The sequence below is a fragment of the Oncorhynchus keta genome, chromosome 28, assembly GCF_023373465.1.
Source record: "Oncorhynchus keta strain PuntledgeMale-10-30-2019 chromosome 28, Oket_V2, whole genome shotgun sequence".
NCBI classification, from domain to species: Eukaryota; Metazoa; Chordata; class Actinopteri; order Salmoniformes; family Salmonidae; genus Oncorhynchus; species Oncorhynchus keta.
The window spans coordinates 1,866,514-1,888,687 of record NC_068448.1 but is presented as its reverse complement, the minus strand read 5'-3'; the positions used below and the strand labels follow the sequence as shown (position 1 = coordinate 1,888,687).

The window sequence follows — 22,174 nt, the reverse complement described above, 5'->3', positions numbered from 1 at the left end:
CAACACTCTGGTACTCAGCTCACTGAGTAACACACCCTATTGTGATACCTAACCTGGTATCGGTATTAAAGTCAACACTCTGGTACTCAGCTCACTGAGTAACACCCTATTGTGATACCTAACCTGGTATCGGTATTAAAGTCAACACTCTGGTACTCAGCTCACTGAGTAACACACCCTATTGTGATACCTAACCTGGTATCGGTATTAAAGTCAACACTCTGGTACTCAGCTCACTGAGTAACACCCTATTGTGATACCTAACCTGGTATCGGTATTAAAGTCAACACTCTGGTACTCAGCTCACTGAGTAACACCCCTATTGTGATACCTAACCTGGTATCGGTATTAAAGTCAACACTCTGGTACTCAGCTCACTGAGTAACACACCCTATTGTGATACCTAACCTGGTATCGGTATTAAAGTCAACACTCTGGTACACCCTATCCACCTGCCCCAGGTAACACTGTCCTCTCCACTCTTCAAAATGGATTGTTGTTTCACAGCCTCTTCTCTCCATTTTCAGTCATTACAAACTTTATTTTTTTTGTCCCAAATGGCTCCCTATTCCCTATTCCCTATTCCCTATTCCCATAGGGCCCTGGTTGGAAGTAGTGCACTATAAAGGAAGTAGGATGCCACTATTCCCTATTCCCTATTCCCATAGGGCCCTGGTTGGAAGTAGTGCACTATAAAGGAAGTAGGATGCCACTATTCCCTATTCCCATAGGGCCCTGGTTGGAACTAGTGCACTATAAAGGAAGTAGGATGCCCCTATTCCCTATTCCCATAGGGCCCTGGTTGGAAGTAGTGCACTATAAAGGAAGTAGGATGCCCCTATTCCCTATTCCCATAGGGCCCTGGTTGGAAGTAGTGCACTATAAAGGAAGTAGGATGCCCCTATTCCCTATTCCCATAGGGCCCTGGTTGGAAGTAGTGCACTATAAAGGAAGTAGGATGCCCCTATTCCCTATTCCCATAGGGCCCTGGTTGGAAGTAGTGCACTATAAAGGAAGTAGGATGCCCCTATTCCCTATTCCCATAGGGCCCTGGTTGGAAGTAGTGCACTATAAAGGAAGTAGGATGCCCCTATTCCCTATTCCCATAGGGCCCTGGTTGGAAGTAGTGCACTATAAAGGAAGAAGTAGGATGCCTATAAAGGAAGTAGGATGCCTATTCCCTATTCCCATAGGGCCCTGGTTGGAAGTAGTGCACTATAAAGGAAGTAGGATGCCCCTATTCCCTATTCCCATAGGGCCCTGGTTGGAAGTAGTGCACTATAAAGGAAGTAGGATGCCCTATTCCCTATTCCCATAGGGCCCTGGTTGGAAGTAGTGCACTATAAAGGAAGTAGGATGCCCCTATTCCCTATTCCCATAGGGCCCTGGTTGGAAGTAGTGCACTATAAAGGAAGTAGGATGCCCCTATTCCCTATTCCCATAGGGCCCTGGTTGGAAGTAGTGCACTATAAAGGAAGTAGGATGCCCCTATTCCCTATTCCCATAGGGCCCTGGTTGGAAGTAGTGCACCCTATAAAGGAAGTAGGATGCCCCTATTCCCATAGGGCCCTGGTTGGAAGTAGTGCACTATAAAGGAAGTAGGATGCCCCTATTCCCTATTCCCATAGGGCCCTGGTTGGAAGTAGTGCACTATAAAGGAAGTAGGATGCCCCTATTCCCTATTCCCATAGGGCCCTGGTTGGAAGTAGTGCACTATAAAGGAAGTAGGATGCCCCTATTCCCTATTCCCCATAGGGCCCTGGTTGGAAGTAGTGCACTATAAAGGAAGTAGGATGCCCCTATTCCCTATTCCCATAGGGCCCTGGTTGGAAGTAGTGCACTATAAAAGGAAGTAGGATGCCCTATTCCCTATTCCCATAGGGCCCTGGTTGGAAGTAGTGCACTATAAAGGAAGTAGGATGCCCCTATTCCCTATTCCCATAGGGCCCTGGTTGGAAGTAGTGCACTATAAAGGAAGTAGGATGCCCCTATTCCCTATTCCCATAGGGCCCTGGTTGGAAGTAGTGCACTATAAAGGAAGTAGGATGCCCCTATTCCCTATTCCCTATTCCCATAGGGCCCTGGTTGGAAGTAGTGCACTATAAAGGAAGTAGGATGCCCCTATTCCCTATTCCCATAGGGCCCTGGTTGGAAGTAGTGCACTATAAAGGAAGTAGGATGCCCCTATTCCCTATTCCCATAGGGCCCTGGTTGGAAGTAGTGCACTATAAAGGAAGTAGGATGCCCCTATTCCCTATTCCCATAGGGCCCTGGTTGGAAGTAGTGCACTATAAAGGAAGTAGGATGCCCCTATTCCCTATTCCCTATTCCCATAGGGCCCTGGTTGGAAGTAGTGCACTATAAAGGAAGTAGGATGCCCCTATTCCCTATTCCCATAGGGCCCTGGTTGGAAGTAGTGCACTATAAAGGAAGTAGGATGCCCCTATTCCCTATTCCCATAGGACCCTGGTTGGAAGTAGTGCACTATAAAGGAAGTAGGATGCCCCTATTCCCTATTCCCATAGGGCCCTGGTTGGAAGTAGTGCACTATAAAGGAAGTAGGATGCCCCTATTCCCTATTCCCATAGGGCCCTGGTTGGAAGTAGTGCACTATAAAGGAAGTAGGATGCCCCTATTCCCTATTCCCATAGGGCCTTGGTTGGAAGTAGTGCACTATAAAGGAAGTAGGATGCCCCTATTCCCTATTCCCATAGGGCCCTGGTTGGAAGTAGTGCACTATAAAGGAAGTAGGATGCCGTCTGGGATGCGGTCTTTGTTTTCGGCTGTAATATAATATTTGGTCTGTGTGCTTCCCCCTCCGGCCACTAGGAGGAGCAGTTGGAGCCGCGGGGTCCAGAATCTTGTCCCTGTGTGTGGGCTCTACAGAGCTCTCCTCTGGTCCCCATGGGCTTCCTGTCCCCTCTGACCCTACTGGGCAGGAACCTGGACATGTTTCAGGTAAAGCCTAACCTCTGACCCTTAACCTTTCCTGTCCCCTCTGACCCTACTGGGCAAGAACCTGGACATGTTTCAGGTAAAGCCTAACCTCTGACCCTTAACCTTTCCTGTCCCCTCTGACCCTACTGGGCAAGAACCTGGACATGTTTCAGGTAAAGCCTAACCTCTGACCCTTAACCTTTCCTGTCCCCTCTGACCCTACTGGGCAGGAACCTGGACATGTTTCAGGTAAAGCCCTAACCTCTGACCCTTAACCTTTCCTGTCCCCTCTGACCCTACTGGGCAGGAACCTGGACATGTTTCAGGTAAAGCCTAACCTCTGACCCTTAAACTTTCCTGTCCCCTCTGACCCTACTGGGGAGGAACCTGGACATGTTTCAGGTAAAGCCTAACCTCTGACCCTTAACCTTTCCTGTCCCCTCTGACCCTACTGGGGAGGAACCTGGACATGTTTCAGGTAAAGCCTAACCTCTGACCCTTAACCTTTCCTGTCCCCTCTGACCCTACTGGGCAAGAACCTGGACATGTTTCAGGTAAAGCCTAACCTCTGACCCTTAACCTTTCCTGTCCCCTCTGACCCTACTGGGCAGGAACCTGGACATGTTTCAGGTAAAGCCTAACCTCTGACCCTTAACCTTTCCTGTCCCCTCTGACCCTACTGGGCAGGAACCTGGACATGTCTCAGGTGATTGGACTCAGTAGTTTCCTAGAAATGCAGTATAGATAATGATTACAAACAGTTGATTCAAATTCTTTGTCCTTAAAAAAAATGTTTACATTGATGCATTATCTTGTTGTCAGGGGGAGGAGCAGTATGTGTGTGTCGTGGTTGTGGAAGGGGAGGAGCTTAAACTGAATGCCACTCTGGAGAAGGATCCGGAAACCATGACGTACACCTTCACCTGCTCTGCCCACAAGGTATTCACCAACCCCATAGACACACCTTCACCTGCTCTGCCCACAAGGTATTCACAAACCCCATAGACACACCTTCACCTGCTCTGCCCACAAGGTATTCACAAACCCCATAGACACACCTTCACCTGCTCTGCCCACAAGGTATTCACAAACCCCATAGACACACCTTCACCTGCTCTGCCCACAAGGTATTCACAAACCCCATAGACACACCTTCACCTGCTCTGCCCACGAGGTATTCACAAACCCCATAGACACACCTTCACCTGCTCTGCCCACAAGGTATTCACCAACCCCATAGACACACCTTCACCTGCTCTGCCCACAAGGTATTCACAAACCCCATAGACACACCTTCACCTGCTCTGCCCACAAGGTATTCACCAACCCCATAGACACACCTTCACCTGCTCTGCCCACAAGGTATTCACAAACCCCATAGATACACCTTCAGCTGCTCTGCCCACAAGGTATTCACAACCCCATAGACACACCTTCACCTGCTCTGCCCACGAGGTATTCACAAACCCCATAGACACACCTTCACCTGCTCTGCCCACGAGGTATTCACAACCCCATAGACACACCTTCACCTGCTCTGCCCACAAGGTATTCACAACCCCATAAACACACCTTCACCTGCTCTGCCCACAAGGTATTCACAACCCCATAGACCCATAGACACACCCCATCACCCTGCTCTGCCCACAAGGTACTCACCAACCCCCTCTGCCCACATTCAGACCCCATAGACACCTTCACCTGCCCACAAGCCCACCCCATAAACACACCTTTCACCTGGTATTCACAAACCCCCATAGACACACCTTCACCTGCTCTAGCCACAGCTTCACTGCCCACAAGGTATTCACAAACCCCATAGACACACCTTCACCTGCTCTGCCCCATAGACACACCTTCACCTGCTCTGCCCACAAGGTATTCACAACCCCATAGACACACCTTCACCTAACCCCATAGGTATTCACCACCCCATGAGACACCTTCACCTGCCCACAAGGTATTCTGACCCCCCAAACCCCATAGACACACCTTCACCGCCCACAAGGTATTCACAAACCCCATAGACACACCTTCACCTGCTCTGCCCACAAGGTATTCACAAACCCCATAGATACACCTTCACCTGCTCTGCCCACAAGGTATTCACAACCCCATAGACACACCTTCACCGCCCACAAGGTATTCACAAACCCCATAGACACACCTTCACCTGCTCTGCCCACAAGGTATTCACAAACCCCATAGACACACCTTCACCTGCTCTGCCCACAAGGTATTCAACCCCAACCCCATAAACACACCTTCACCTGCTCTGCCCACAAGGTATTCACAACCCCATAGAAAAGATATTCAGATTCATGTACACAACAAACAAAATATTTACCGGTTTCTTTATATGCACACGGTATTATTGTGCCTTACTGAGGTGACAGTCATAACTATAATGAGTGCTCTCCTCTTCTCCTCTCTTCCTCTCCTCGCTTCTCTTCCTCTATCTCCTCCTCCTCTCTCCCCTCCCCTCCCCTCCTCTTTCCCATCCTTTCTCCTCTCCTCTCTCCCCTCTCCTCCTCCTCTCTTCTCTCCTCTTTCCCCTCCTCTCTCCCCTCCTCTCTCTCTCTCCCCTCCCCTCCTCTCTCCCCTCCTCGTTCCCCTCCTCGTTCCCCTCCCCCATCTCCTCTCCTCTCTCAGCCCCATCCTCTTTCCCCCTCCTCTCTCCCCTCCCCTCCTGTCTCCTCTCCTCCATCGCCTCCTCTCTCCTATCCTCTTTCCCCTCCCTCCTCTCTCCCTGTCCCTTCCTCTCTTTATCTCTCCCCTCCTCTCTCCTCCTCCCTTCCTCTCCCTCCTCTCTCTTCTCTCTCCCCTCCTCTCTCCCCTCCTCTCTCCTCTCCTCTCTCCCTCTCTCTCGTCTCTCCTCTCTCTCTCCCTCCTCTCTCCCCTCCTCTCTCCTCTCTCCCCTCCTCTTTCCCCTCCTCTCTCCCCTCCTCTTTCCCCTCTTCTCCTCTCCCCTCCTCTCTCCTCTCCTCTCTCCTCTCTCCCCTCCCCTCCTGTCTCCTCTCCTCTCTCCCATCCTCTCTCCTCTCCTCTTTCCCCTCCTCTCTCTTCTCCTCCCTCCTCTCTCCTCTCTCCTCTCTCCTTCCTCCCTCCTCTCCCCCTCCTCTCTCTTCTCCTCTCCTCTCTCTCCCCTCCTCTCTCCTCCTCTCCCCTCCTGTCTCCTCTCTCCTCTTTCCCTCCCCTCCTCTCTCCTCTCTCCCCTCCCTCTCCCCTCCTCCCTCCCTCTCCCCTCCTCTCTCTTCTCCTCTCTCCTCTCCTATCTCCCTCCCTCTCCTCTACTCTCTCCCCTCCTCTCTCCTCTCCTCTGCTCTCCTCTCTCCTCTCCTCTCCTCTCTCTCTCCTCTCCCTCTCCTCTCTCTCCCCTCCTCTCTCCTCTCCTCTCCTCCTCCTCCTCTCTCCTCTCCCCTCCTCTCTCCCCTCCTCTCTCCTCCCTCACCTCACCTCTCCCCTCCTCTCTCCTCTCCTCACCCACCTCTCTCCCCTCTCTCCTCTCTCCCTCCTCTCTCCCTCTCCCCTCCTCTCCTCCTCTCTCCTCCTCTCCTCTCTCCCCTCCTCTCCTCTCTCTCTCTCTCTCCTCTCCCCCTCCTCCTCCTCCTCTCTCCTCTCTCCCCTCCTCTCTCCCCTCCTCCTCCTCTCCTCTCTCTCTCTCTCTCTCTCCTCTCCTCTCCCTCTCCTCTCTCCTCTCCTCTCTCTCCTCTCTCTCCTCTCTCTCTTCTCCTCTCTCCTCTCCTCTCTCTCCCCTCCTCTCTCCCCTCCTCTCCTCTCTCCTCACCTCACCTCACCTCTCTCCCCTCTCTCCCTCTCCTCTCTCTCCTCTCTCCTCTCCTCTCCTCTCCTCTCTCCCCTCCTCTCTCCTCCCCTCCTCTCTCCCTCCTCTCTCCTCTCTCCCTCCTCTCTCCTCTCCTCCTCTCCCCTCCTCTCTCTCCTCTCCTCTCCTCCTCCCCTCCTCTCTCCTCTCTCCCTCTCCTCTCATCTCTCCCTTCCTCTCTCCTCTCTCTCCCCTCTCTCCTCTCTCCCCTCCTCTCTCCTCTCTCCTCTCCTCCTCTCTCCCCCTCCTCTCTCCTCTCCCCTCCCCTCCCTCTCTCCCCTCCTCTCTCCTCACCTCACCTCTCCTCTCTCCCCTCCTCTCTCCCCTCCTCTCCTCTCTCCTCCTCCTCCTCTCTCCCTCCTCCTCTCCCTCCTCTCTCTCCTCTCTCCCCTCCTCTCTCCTCTCTCCCCTCCTCTCTCCTCTCTCCCCTCCTCTCTCCTCTCCTCTTCCAGTTCCAGTACCCAGTTAACCAGTTGGAATATTCAGCTCCCATCTATCTACAGAGAGGCTCCCATCACATCGACTCTGCACCCAATCTCAGACGTAAGTCTAATGTATTCAGAATAAGGTTCGGGTTAGGGGCTAAGGTTAGGGGCTAAGGTTAGGGGCTAAGGGTAAGGGCTAAGGTTAGTGTTAGGGGTTAAGGTTAGGGGTTAAGGTTAGGGTTAAGGTTAGGGGTTAAGGTTAGGTGTTAAGGTTAGGGGCTAAGGTTAGGGGCTAAGGTTAGGGGCTAAGGTTAGTGTTAGGGGTTAAGGTTAGGTGTTAAGGTTAGGTGTGAAGGTTAGGAGTTAAGGTTAGGTTTAGGGGCTAAGATTAGGGGCTAAGGTTAGGGGTTAAGGTTAGGGGCTAAGGTTAGGGGTTAGGGTTAGGGGCTAAGGTTAGGGGTTAGGGTTAGGGGCTAAGGTTAGGGGCTAAGGTTAGGGGCTAAGGTTAGTGTTAGGGGTTAAGGCTAGGGGTTAAGGTTAGGGGTATAGTTAGGTGTTAAGGTTAGGGTTAGGGGCTAAGATTAGGGGCTAAGGTTAGGGTTAGGGTTTAAGGTTAGGTGTTAAGGTTCGGTGTGAAGGTTAGGGGTTAGGTGTTAGGTTAGGTTTAGGGGCTAAGATTAGGGCTAAGGTTAGGGGCTAAGGTTTGGGTTAAGGTTAGGGTTAGGTGTTAAGGTTAGGTGTTAAGGTTAGGGTTAGGGGCTAAGATTAGGGGCTAAGGTTAGGGGCTAAGGTTTGGGTTAAGGTTAGGGGCTAAGGTTAGTGGTTAAGGTTATGGGTTAAGGTTAGGGTTAGGGGCTAAGATTAGGGGCTAAGGTTAGGGGGCTAAGGTTAGGGGTTAAGGTTAGGGGCTAAGGTTAGGGTTAAGGGTTAGGTGTTAGGGGCTAAGGTTAGGGGTTAGGGTTAGGGGCTAAGGTTAGGGGTTAAGGTTAGGGGTTAAGGTTAGGGGTTAAGGTTAGGGGCTAAGGTTAGGGGCTAAGGTTAGGGGCTAAGGTTAGGGGCTAAGGTTAGGTGTTAAGGTTAGGGTTAGGGGCTAAGGTTAGGGGCTAAGGTTAGGGGCTAAGGTTAGGGGCTAAGGTTAGGGGCTAGGGGCTAAGGTTAGGTGTTAAGGTTAGGTGTTAAGGTTAGGTGTTAAGGTTTGGGGTTAGATTTAGGGGCTAAGATTAGGGGCTAAGTTTAGGGGTTAAGTTTCGGGTTAAGGTTAGGGTTAGGGGCTAAGGTTAGGGGCTAAGGTTCGGGTTAGGGGTTAAGGTTAGGGGTTAAGGTTAGGGGTTAAGGTTAGGGGTTAAGGTTACGTGTTAAGGTTAGGTGTTAATGTTAGGGGTTAAGGTTAGGGTTAGGGGCTAAGATTAGGGGCTAAGGTTAGGGGCTAGGGTTAGGGGTTAGGGGCTAAGGTTAGGGGTTAAGGTTAGGGGTTAAGGTTAGGGGTTAGGGGCTAAGGTTAGGGGCTAGGGTTAGGGGCTAAGTTTAGGGGCTAAGGTTAGGGCTAAGGTTAGGGGCTAAGGTTAGGGGTTAAGGTTAGGGGTTAAGGTTAGGGGTTAAGGTTAGGGGTTAAGGTTAGGGGTTAAGGTTGTGTGTTAAGGTAGGGGTTAGGGGTTAAGGTAGGGGTTAAGGTTGTGGGTTAAGGTAGGGGTTAAGGTAGGGGTTAGGGGATAAGGTTGTGTGTTAAGGTAGGGGTTAGGTGTTAAGGTTGTGGGTTAAGGTAGGGGTTAGGGGTTTAGGTAGGGGTTAGGGGTTAAGGTTGTGGGTTAAGGTAGGGGTTAGGGGTTAAGGTAGGGGTTAAGGTTGCGTGTTAAGGTAGGGGTTAGGGGTTAAGGTAGGGGTTAGGGGTTAAGGTTGTGGGTTAGGGGTTACAGTGTAGGGTGTTAAGGTTGTGGGTTAAGGTAGACCAGGTTTAGGGGTTATGACCAGGTAGGGTCTCACAGTTAAGGTTGTGGGTTAAGGTAGGGGTTAGGGGTTAAGGTAGGGGTTAGGGGTTAAGTTAGGGGTTAAGGGTTAAGGTTGTGGGTTAAGGTAGGGGTTAGGGGTTAAGGTTCGGGTTAAGTTTGTGGGTTAGGGGTTAAGGTAGGGGTTAAGGTTGTGGGTTAAGGTAGGGGTTCGGGGTTAAGGTAGGGGTTAGGGTAGGGGTTAAGGTTGCTATATGACCAGTTGTGTTGTGTTGTCCCACAGTGCAGCTATATGACCAGTTGTGTTGTGTTGTCCACAGTGCAGCTATATGACCAGTTGTGTTGTGTTGTCCACAGTGCAGCTATATGACCAGTTGTGTTGTCTTGTCCCACAGTGCAGCTATATGACCAGTTGTGTTGTGTTGTCTCACAGTGCAGCTATATGACCAGTTGTGTTGTGTTGTCCACAGTGCAGCTATATGACCAGTTGTGTTGTGTTGTCCACAGTGCAGCTATATGACCAGTTGTGTTGTGTTGTCTCACAGTGCAGCTATATGACCAGTTGTGTTGTGTTGTCCACAGTGCAGCTATATGACCAGTTGTGTTGTGTTGTCTCACAGTGCAGCTATATGACCAGTTGTGTTGTGTTGTCTCACAGTGCAGCTATATGACCAGTTGTGTTGTGTTGTCTCACAGTGCAGCTATATGACCAGTTGTGTTGTGTTGTCCACAGTGCAGCTATATGACCAGTTGTGTTGTGTTGTCTCACAGTGCAGCTATATGACCAGTTGTGTTGTGTTGTCCACAGTGCAGCTATATGACCAGTTGTGTTGTGTTGTCCACAGTGCAGCTATATGACCAGTTGTGTTGTGTTGTCTCACAGTGCAGCTATATGACCAGTTGTGTTGTCCACAGTGCAGCTATATGACCAGTTGTGTTGTGTTGTCCACAGTGCAGCTATATGACCAGTTGTGTTGTGTTGTCCCACAGTGCAGCTATATGACCAGTTGTGTTGTGTTGTCCACAGTGCAGCTATATGACCAGTTGTGTTGTCCCACAGTGCAGCTATATGACCAGTTGTGTTGTGTTGTCCACAGTGCAGCTATATGACCAGTTGTGTTGTGTTGTCCCACAGTGCAGCTATATGACCAGTTGTGTTGTGTTGTCCACAGTGCAGCTATATGACCAGTTGTGTTGTCCACAGTGCAGCTATATGACCAGTTGTGTTGTCCACAGTGCAGCTATATGACCAGTTGTGTTGTCCCACAGTGCAGCTATATGACCAGTTGTGTTGTGTTGTCCACAGTGCAGCTATATGACCAGTTGTGTTGTGTTGTCCCACAGTGCAGCTATATGACCAGTTGTGTTGTGTTGTCCACAGTGCAGCTATATGACCAGTTGTGTTGTGTTGTCCCACAGTGCAGCTATATGACCAGTTGTGTTGTGTTGTCCCACAGTGCAGCTATATGACCAGTTGTGTTGTGTGCAGCTATATGACCAGTCCACAGTGCAGCTATATGACCAGTTGTGTTGTGACCAGTTGTCTTGTCCCACAGTGCAGCTATATGACCAGTTGTGTTGTGTTGTCCCACAGTGCAGCTATATGATCAGTTGTGTTGTCCACAGTGCAGCTATATGACCAGTTGTGTTGTGTTGTCTCACAGTGCAGCTATATGACCAGTTGTGTTGTGTTGTCTCACAGTGCAGCTATATGACCAGTTGTGTTGTGTTGTCTCACAGTGCAGCTATATGACCAGTTGTGTTGTGTTGTCTCACAGTGCAGCTATATGACCAGTTGTGTTGTGTTGTCTCACAGTGCAGCTATATGCTAGTATGACCAGCTATATGTGTTGTGTTGTCCACAGTGCAGCTATATGACCAGTTGTGTTGTGTTGTCTCACAGTGCAGCTATATGACCAGTTGTGTTGTGTTGTCTCACAGTGCAGCTATATGACCAGTTGTGTTGTGTTGTCTCACAGTGCAGCTATATGACCAGTTGTGTTGTGTTGTCCACAGTGCAGCTATATGACTGTTCAGTGGGCCAGTCTGACTGTAGCCAGTGCAGAGCGGTGCCATCAGATTATGGCTGTGTCTGGTGTGGAGGAGAGTCACCTGGCTGTGTCTACCACCTGTCCTGTACCAGCTCACCTGGGCCAGAAGACGCCTGCCCTCCGCCTCACATCATACAGGTAGGTTACATACATACCAGCTCGCCTGGGCCAGAAGACGCCTGCCTGTACTGGAACCAAACGTATTCTAGAAATGTACTGGAGCCAAATGCATTACAGAAATATACTGGACCCAAATGCATTCTAGAAATGTACTGGAACTAAATGCATTCTAGAAATGTACTGGAACTAAATGCATTCTAGAAATGTACTGGAACTAAATGCATTCTAGAAATGTACTGGAACCAAATGCATTCTAGAAATGTACTGGAACCAAACGTATTCTAGAAATGTACTGGAACCAAATGTATTCCAGAAATGTACTGGAACCAAATGCATTCCAGCAATATACTGGACCCAAATGCATTCTAGAAATGTACTGGACTCATACATGTATGCATTGGGTGTGTAACGATGCTCAGAATGACAGACCAGGCCGGCCCGTCCATTAGGCAGGATCACTAAAGTGGCTGGCCAGTCCATTAGGCAGGATCACTAGGGTGGCCGGCCAGTCCATTAGGCAGGATCACTAGGGTGGCCGGCCAGTCCATTAGGCAGGATCACTAGGGTGGCCTGCCCGTCCATTAGGCAGGATCACGAGGGTGGCAGGGCCGTCCATTAGGCAGGATCTCTAGGGTGGCAGGGCCGTCCATTAGGCAGGATCACTAGAGTGGCAGGGCCGTCCATTAGGCAGGGTTACTAGAGTGGCAGGGCCGTCCATTAGGCAGGGTTACTTGGGTGGCTGGCCAGTCCATTAGGCAGGGTTACTAGAGTGGCAGGGCCGTCCATTAGGCAGGATCACTATGGGGCGGCAGCATAGCCTAGTGGTTAGAGCGTTGGACTTGTAACCGGAAGGTTGTGAGTTCAAACCCCGAGCTGACAAGGTACAAATCTGTCGTTCTGCCCCTGAACAGGCAGTTACCCCACTGTTCCTAGGCCGTCATTGAAAATAAGAATATGTTCTTAACTGACTTGCCTGGTTAAATAAAGGTAGGCAGGATCACTAGAGTGGCTGGCCAGTCCATTAGGTCTATCGGATTTGTTAATGTGACCAGGATGTGTTAATGTGACCAGGATGTGTTAATGTGACCAGGATGTGTTAATGTGACCAGGATGTGTTCATGTGACCAGGATGTGTTAATATGACCAGGATGTGTTAATGTGACCAGGATGTGTTAATGTGACCAGGATGTGTTAATGTGACCAGGATGTGTTAATGTGACCAGGATGTGTTAATGTGACCAGGATGTGTTAATGTGACCAGGATGTGTTAATTTGACCAGGATGTGTTAATATGACCAGGATGTGACTATAGGATGTGTTAATGTGACCAGGATGTGTTAATATGACCAGGATGTGTTCATGTGACCAGGATGTGTTCATGTGACCAGGATGTGTTAATATGACCAGGATGTGTTAATGTGACCAGGATGTGTTAATGTGACCAGGATGTGTTAATGTGACCAGGATGTGACTATAGGATGTGTTAATGTGACCAGGATGTGTTAATGTGACCAGGATGGGACTATAGGATGTGTTAATATGACCAGGATGTGTTAATGTGACCAGGATGTGTTAATATGACCAGGATGTGACTATAGGATGTGTTAATGTGACCAGGATGTGTTAATATGACCAGGATGTGACTATAGGATGTGTTAATGTGACCAGGATGTGTTAATGTGACCAGGATGTGACTATAGGATGTGTTAATATGACCAGGATGTGTTAATGTGACCAGGATGTGTTAATGTGACCAGGATGTGTTAATGTGACCAGGATGTGACTATAGGATGTGTTAATGTGACCAGGATGTGTTAATGTGACCAGGATGTGTTAATATGACCAGGATGTGACTATAGGATGTGTTAATGTGACCAGGATGTGTTAATGTGACCAGGATGTGTTAATGTGACCAGGATGTGTTAATGTGACCAGGATGTGTTAATGTGACCAGGATGGGACTATAGGATGTGTTAATATGACCAGGATATGTTAATATGACCAGGATGTGACTATAGGATGTGTTAATGTGACCAGGATGTGTTAATATGACCAGGATGTGTTAATGTGACCAGGATGTGTCAATGTGACCAGGATATGACTATAGGATGTGTTAATGTGACCAGGATGTGTTAATGTGACCAGGATGTGTTAATGTGACCAGGATGTGTTAATGTGACCAGGATGTGTTAATATGACCAGGATGTGACTATAGGATGTGTTAATGTGACCAGGATGTGTTAATGTGACCAGGATGTGTTAATGTGACCAGGATGTGACTATAGGATGTGTTAATGTGACCAGGATGTGTTAATATGACCAGGATGTGTTAATGTGACCAGGATGTGTCAATGTGACCAGGATATGACTATAGGATGTGTTAATGTGACCAGGATGTGTTAATGTGACCAGGATGTGTTAATATGACCAGGATGTGTTAATGTGACCAGGATGTGTCAATGTGACCAGGATATGACTATAGGATGTGTTAATATGACCAGGATATGTTAATATGACCAGGATGTGTTAATATGACCAGGATGTGACTATAGGATGTGTTAATGTGACCAGGATGTGTTAATGTGACCAGGATGTGTTAATGTGACCAGGATATGACTATAGGATGTGTTAATATGACCAGGATGGGACTATAGAATGTGTTAATATAACCAGGATGTGTTAATATGACCAGGATGTGTTAATATGACCAGGATGTGACTATAGGATGTGTTAATGTGACCAGGATGTGTTAATGTGACCAGGATGTGTTAATGTGACCAGGATGTGTTAATATGACCAGGATGTGTTAATATGACCAGGATGTGTTAATATGACCAGGATGTGTTAATATTTTACATTTACATTTACATTTAAGTCATTTAGCAGACGCTCTGACCAGGATATGACTATAGGATGTGTTAATGTGACCAGGATGTGTTAATGTGACCAGGATGTGTTAATATGACCAGGATGTGTTAATGTGACCAGGATGTGTCAATGTGACCAGGATATGACTATAGGATGTGTTAATATGACCAGGATATGTTAATATGACCAGGATGTGTTAATATGACCAGGATGTGACTATAGGATGTGTTAATGTGACCAGGATATGACTATAGGATGTGTTAATATGACCAGGATGTGTTAATATGACCAGGATGTGTTAATATGACCAGGATGTGACTATAGGATGTGTTAATGTGACCAGGATGTGTTATGATATGACTATAGGATGTGTTAATATGACCAGGATGTGTTAATGTGACCAGGATGTGACTATAGGATGTGTTAATATGACCAGGATGGGACTATAGAATGTGTTAATATAACCAGGATGTGTTAATATGACCAGGATGTGTTAATGTGACCAGGATATGACTATAGGATGTGTTAATATGACCAGGATGGGACTATAGAATGTGTTAATATAACCAGGATGTGTTAATATGACCAGGATGTGTTAATGTGACCAGGATATGACTATAGGATGTGTTAATATGACCAGGATGTGTTAATGTGACCAGGATGTGTTAATGTGACCAGGATAGGATGTGTTAATACCAGGATGACCAGGATGTGACTATAGGATGTGTTAATGTGACCAGGATGTGTTAATGTGACCAGGATGTGTTAATGTGATGTGATATGACCAGGATGTGACTATAGGATGTGTTAATGTGACCAGGATGTGTTAATGTGACCAGGATGTGTTAATGTGACCAGGATGATGTGTTAATGTGACCAGGATGTGACTATAGGATGTGTTAATGTGACCAGGATGTGTTAATATGACCAGGATGTGTTAATGTGACCAGGATGTGTCAATGTGACCAGGATATGACTATAGGATGTGTTAATGTGACCAGGATGTGTTAATGTGACCAGGATGTGTTAATATGACCAGGATGTGTTATTGTGACCAGGATGTGTCAATGTGACCAGGATATGACTATAGGATGTGTTAATATGACCAGGATATGTTAATATGACCAGGATGTGTTAATATGACCAGGATGTGACTATAGGATGTGTTAATGTGACCAGGATGTGTTAATATGACCAGGATGTGTTAATGTGACCAGGATATGACTATAGGATGTGTTAATATGACCAGGATGGGACTATAGAATGTGTTAATATAACCAGGATGTGTTAATATGACCAGGATGTGTTAATATGACCAGGATGTGACTATAGGATGTGTTAATGTGACCAGGATGTGTTAATGTGACCAGGATGTGTTAATATGACCAGGATGTGTTAATATGACCAGGATGTGTTAATGTGACCAGGATGTGTTAATATGACCAGGATGTGTTAATATGACCAGGATGTGACTATAGGATGTGTTAATGTGACCAGGATATGACTATATGATGTGTTAATATGACCAGGATGTGTTAATATGACCAGGATGTGACTATAGGATGTGTTAATGTGACCAGGATATGACTATAGGATGTGTTAATATGACCAGGATGTGTTAATGTGACCAGGATGTGACTATAGGATGTGTTAATATGACCTGGATGGGACTATAGAATGTGTTTATATAACCAGGATGTGTTAATGTGACCAGGATATGACTATAGGATGTGTTAATATGACCAGGATGGGACTATAGAATGTGTTTATATAACCAGGATGTGTTAATGTGACCAGGATATGACTATAGGATGTGTTAATATGACCAGGATGTGTTAATGTGACCAGGATGTGACGATAGGATGTGTTAATATGACCAGGATGTGACGATAGGATGTGTTAATATGACCGGGATGTGACTATAGGATGTGTTAATGTGACCAGGATGTGTTAATGTGACCAGGATCAAATCAAAATCAAATCAAATTTATTTATATAGCCCTTCGTACATCAGCTGATATCTCAAAGTGCTGTACAGAAACCCAGCCTAAAACCCCAAACAGCAAGCAATGCAGGTGTAGAAGCACGGTGGCTAGGAAAAACTCCCTAGAAAGGCCAAAACCTAGGAAGAAACCTAGAGAGGAACCAGGCTATGTGGGGTGGCCAGTCCTCTTCTGGCTGTGCCGGGTGGAGATTATAACAGAACATGGCCAAGATGTTCTAATGTTCATAAATGACCAGCATGGTCGAATAATAACAAGGCAGAACAGTTTAAACTGTAGCAGCAGCACAGTCAAGTGGACCGGGGACAGCAAGGAGTCATCATGTCAGGTAGTCCTGGGGCATGGTCCTAGGGCTCAGGTCCTCCGAGAGAGAGAAAGAAAGAGAGAATTAGAGAGAGCATATGTGGGGTGGCCCGTCCTCTTCTGGCTGTGCCGGGTGGAGATTATAACAGAACATGGCCAAGATGTTCAAATGTTCATAAATGACCAGCATGGTTGAATAATAGTAAGGCAGAACAGTTGAAACTGGAGCAGCAGCATGGCCAGGTGGACTGGGGACAGCAAGGAGTCATCATGTCAGGTAGTCCTGGGGCATGGTCCTAGGGCTCAGGTCAGTTGAAACTGGAGCAGCAGGATGGCCAGGTGGACTGGGGACAGCAAGGAGTCATCATGTCAGGTAGTCCTGGGGCATGGTCCTAGGGCTCAGGTCCCCCGAGAGAGAGAAAGAAAGAAGGAGAGAATTAGAGAACGCACACTTAGATTCACACAGGACACCGAATAGGACAGGAGAAGTACTCCAGATATAACAAACTGACATGGATATGACCAGCATGTGACTATAGGATGTGTTTAAACCCCTCTCTGTCCCTATCAGATCCATTTAAACCCCTCTCTGTCCCTATGAGATCCATTTAAACCCCTCTCTGTCCCTATCAGATCCATTTAAACCCCTCTCTGTCCCTATCAGATCCATTTAAACCCCTCTCTGTCCCTATCAGATCCATTTAAACCCCTCTCTGTCCCTATCAGATCCATTTAAACCCCTCTCTGTCCCTATCAGATCCATTTAAACCCCTCTCTGTCCCTATCAGATCCATTTAAACCCCTCTCTGTCCCTATCAGATCCATTTAAACCCCTCTCTGTCCCTATCAGATCCATTTAAACCCCTCTCTGTCCCTATCAGATCCATTTAAACCCCTCTCTGTCCCTATCAGATCCATTTAAACCCCTCTCTGTCCCTGTCAGATCGAGCCAGTGAGTGGTCCGGTGGAAGGGGGTGTGCTGGTGACCATCCATGGGTCTAACCTGGGGATGCACTACCAGGACATCCAGGGAGGAGTGACTGTAGCTGGGGTCAGCTGTCTGCCTCAGCCCCATGGATACCTCATCTCGACCAGGTAAGTTCAGCTCTGAACACAGGGTGTCCGCAGTCAGTCTCTTTTGTGTTCGCACAGCAAAGACCTTGAAGTCATCACCGTAGGTTTTCCTTCCAACTCTAATCTAGTGCACCTGATTCTAATAATTAGCTGGTTGAAAAGCTGAATCTACAACTGGGATAGAAACGAAAACCTACAGGATGGTAGCTGTCCAGGAACAGGGTTGGAGAGCTCTGGTCTAGATAGCCAATGTTAGCTAGCTATCTAGCTGCCGCTATTCTGCTATTGTTGTCGAAAGCCCTAGTTGGTACAGATGACCACAGCTAGATAATTAGCTAGCAAGATGGCAAAGAGATGTAATTCACAAAAAGAGAATAATAATAATAATTCACTCTCCATAATTGCATACAGCCCATAGATATATTTTAGTTTGCTGGCTAAATGTTAGCTAAATAGTTAGCGTGATTATCTAGCTTTTGTGTTACTTTGATTCTTCCTTTAATAGTTGCGAGCTTACGCCGTGGGACTTAGAGGTAATTTGTGGTTTAGTACGGTACCCTGCGACACCACTTCATTGCTCCAGACCACCACAAGGGGGCGTTAGAGCACTGATTATGCTTTTGGGTCCTACTCTGTCTCTAACTGACAATGATTGGGCGACATGAACCTAAATAGAAACTGATATTTGTGCACGACTGACTGGCATCTTCATGCTTTCATTAATAAAATAATGATAAAAATACTCTTTCAACATTTCAATGTTTATGTAGTTATTGATCCATAACGAATTACAATGGGAATAAATATCACTGAATTACAGAAATATCCTTCAATCCTCTATATGGCGGAGAGTCATGTCATATTTTTCGATATACTGTAGGCCTACCTTAGGCGACATGAGTCTCACTAGTGTTGAGTAATGTACCGTTAAAAAAGGTGTAGGTCTTATTTATGTAAGACGCGTGTGACTGGCTGCAAGGAAGGAGAGCAGAACTGGGTTAAAACCGGAGCAGTTTGATAAGCAAAACCAACGGCACCCAGAATATGGGTACAAAATAACCCGTCGAGAACCAGAACCAGAACCAGTCCGAGTGCACAAACACATTACAACACATGGGGGCAGAGGGTTTATATACACCACAAGTAATGAGGGAACCAGGTGTGTGGGAAAACAAGACAAAACAAATGGAAAATGAAAGGTGAAGTCGACCGCCGCCCGAACAAGGAGTGGAACCGACTTCGACAGAATTTATTTAAAGAGCCTGTTGAAGTTAGAAGCAATAGGATCTGAAGCAATAGGATCTGAAGCAATAGGATCTGAAGCAATAGGATCTGAAGCAATAGGATCTGAAGCAATAAGATCTGAAGCAATAGGATCTGAAGCAATAGGATCTGAAGCAATAGGATCTGAAGCAATAGGATTTGAAGCAATAGGATTTGAAGCAAAAGGATCTGAAGCAATAGGATCTAGGATCTGACGCAATAGGATCTGACGCAATAGGATCTGAAGCAATAGGATCTGACGCAATAGGATCTGACGCAATAGGATCTGACGCAATAGGATCTGACGCAATAGGATCTGACGCAATAGGATCTGAAGCAATAGGATCTGACGCAATAGGATCTGACGCAATAGGATCTGAAGCAATAGGATCTGAAGCAATAGGATCTGAAGCAATAGGATCTGACGCAATAGGATCTGAAGCAATAGGATCTGAAGCAATAGGATCTGAAGCAATAGGATCTGAAGCAATAGGATCTGAAGCAATAGGATCTGAAGCAATAGGATCTGAAGCAATAGGATTTGAAGCAATAGGATCTGAAGCAATAGGATCTGAAGCAATAGGATTTGAAGCAATAGGATTTGAAGCAATAGGATTTGAAGCAATAGGATTTGAAGCAATAGGATCTGAAGCAATAGGATCTGAAGCAATAGGATTTGAAGCAATAGGATTTGAAGCAATAGGATCTGAAGCAATAGGATTTGAAGCAATAGGATTTGAAGCAATAGGATTTGAAGCAATAGGATTTGAAGCAATAGGATCTGAAGCAATAGGATCTGAAGCAATAGGATTTGAAGCAATAGGATTTGAAGCAATAGGATCTGAAGCAATAGGATTTGAAGCAATAGGATCTGAAGCAATAGGATCTGAAGCAATAGGATCTGACGCAATAGGATCTGACGCAATAGGATCTGAAGCAATAAGATCTGAAGCAATAGCCTACCATGCTGTGGTCAACTATTTCAGCACCGTTTCGCGCTGCTCTGAGACAAGCATGGGGGGGGGACTGGTCTTAATAAATCAATCAGATTTTTATTTTCACTCAATCTCCGTTTGGGTATTGGTTAGACTAGAATTAGGGTGTAGAAATGTTGTGCTCTTAAAATGCCCTCTGGTGGTCAAACAAGAGCACTAACTTGCTAGCTTATAAATATATAAATATAAAATGGCTGACAATTAAATGACGTGTCATGGAATGCTGCAGCAGCCTGCAAGGTGTGCAGTATGACAGAACAGGAACACTGGACTGGAGGTAAAAATGTTACATTGACTCTCGGCAGCTAGCTACAGGCAACTGCTTCCTGGAAAAAAATCCATTAGGATTTCATTATAACCTCAGACCACCAGTCAGTGAACTAGCTCCTTAAGAGTCAGGTCTCTCTGAATCTCAGACCACCAGTCAGTGAACTAGCTCCTTAAGAGTCAGGTCTCTATGTTGTTACAAGTCTTGTTTTTCCGGTGTGTTCCAGGATAGTGTGTGTGTGTGGTGTGTATAAGTGTGTGTGTGTTCCAGGATGTGTGTGTGTGTGTGTGTGTGTATAAGTGTGTGTGTGTGTGTTCCAGGATAGTGTGTGTAGGGTACTATAAGTGTGTGTGTGTTCCAGGATAGTGTGTGTAGGGTACTATAAGTGTGTGTGTGTGTGTTCCAGGATAGTGTGTGTAGGGTACTATAAGTGTGTGTGTGTGTGTTCCAGGATAGTGTGTGTAGGGTACTATAAGTGTGTGTGTGTGTGTGTTCCAGGATAGTGTGTGTAGGGTACTATAAGTGTGTGTGTGTGTTCCAGGATAGTGTGTGAGCTCCAGCCCAGTAAACAGGAGACAGTGTGTAGGGGTGTTCCAGGATCATACTATAAGTGTGTGTGTGTGTTCCAGGATAGGGTGTAGACTATAACCAGGATAGTGTCACTGCAGACATTCACCTATAAGTGTGTGTGTGTGTGTTCCAGGATAAGGGTACTATAAGTGTGTGTGTGTGTGTGTTCCAGGATACACACTATAAGTGTGTGTGTGTGTGTTCCAGGATAGTGTGTGACACCAGCCCAGTAAACACAGACAGAGGGGCCACACACACACACACACACACACCAGGACAGTCACACAGACACACACACACACACACACACACACACACACACACACTTTGAACTTGAATTATTAATTGACTTGTTGACTGTGTCTGACCAGGCTGAGGCCGAACGTCTGTTCAGGGCAGATAGTGTGACCCATTTAATTCATTATGTGTTATTGTGTGTATATAGGACCCCCCAGTTGACTGGTATAGTCCCTGATAAGGGCCCTGTGTCAGGAGGGACCAGCCTGACAGCTATGGTTAGATACTACAGTATAACATGTCTCCCTCTGTGTAGGACCCCCAGTTGACTGCTATAGTCCCTGATAAGGGCCCTGTGTCAGGAGGGACCAGCCTGACAGCTATGGTTAGATACTACAGTATAACATGTCTCCCTCTGTGTAGGACCCCCAGTTGACTGCTATAGTCCCTGATAAGGGCCCTGTGTCAGGAGGGACCAGCCTGACAGCTATGGTTAGATACTACAGTATAACATGTCTCCCTCTGTGTAGGACCCCCAGTTGACTGCTATAGTCCCTGATAAGGGCCCTGTATCAGGAGGGACCAGCCTGACAGCTATGGTTAGATACTACAGTATAACATGTCTCCCTCTGTGTAGGACCCCCAGTTGACTGCTATAGTCCCTGATAAGGGCCCTGTGTCAGGAGGGACCAGCCTGACAGCTATGGTTAGATACTACAGTATAACATGTCTCCCTCTGTGTAGGACCCCAGTTGACTGCTATAGTCCCTGATAAGGGCCCTGTGTCAGGAGGGACCAGCCTGACAGCTATGGTTAGATACTACAGTATAACATGTCTCCCTCTGTGTAGGACCCCCAGTTGACTGCTATAGTCCCTGATAAGGGCCCTGTATCAGGAGGGACCAGCCTGACAGCCAGGGACTACAGTATAACATGCTCCTCTGGGACAGAGGAAGGACCTGATAAGGGCCCTGTGTCAGGAGGGACCAGCCTGACAGCTATGGTTAGACTAACAACCCTGCTACATGTAAAGTTGACTCTACCCTATTGTACAACAACCTGACAGTAGGGGATGTAAATACATCTACTATTACAACAACCCTGCTACATGTAAATACATCTATTATTACAACAACCCTGCTACATGTAAATACATCTACTATTACAACAACCCTGCTACATGTAAATACATCTACTATTACAACAACCCTGCTACATGTAAATACATCTATTATTACAACTCTCTCGCTCGCTCTCTCTGTCTGTATCTCTCTCTCTCGCTCGCTCTCTCTCT

At 47.0% G+C, this 22,174-nt stretch overlaps 1 protein-coding gene across 1 annotated transcript in view; it reads left to right on the top strand.

The window, feature by feature from the left end:
* The window catches only part of plxnb3 (plexin B3), a 325,474-nt gene that overhangs the window by 177,596 nt on the left and 125,704 nt on the right, over positions 1–22,174 (top strand). Inside the window, exons 11-17 of the mRNA XM_052484163.1 lie at positions 2,830–2,958; positions 3,760–3,876; positions 7,213–7,303; positions 11,145–11,317; positions 17,417–17,568; positions 20,615–20,651; positions 22,085–22,098. Coding sequence (XP_052340123.1) covers positions 2,830–2,958; positions 3,760–3,876; positions 7,213–7,303; positions 11,145–11,317; positions 17,417–17,568; positions 20,615–20,651; positions 22,085–22,098 — 713 coding nt within the window. The remainder of the gene's footprint in view (positions 1–2,829; positions 2,959–3,759; positions 3,877–7,212; positions 7,304–11,144; positions 11,318–17,416; positions 17,569–20,614; positions 20,652–22,084; positions 22,099–22,174) is intronic.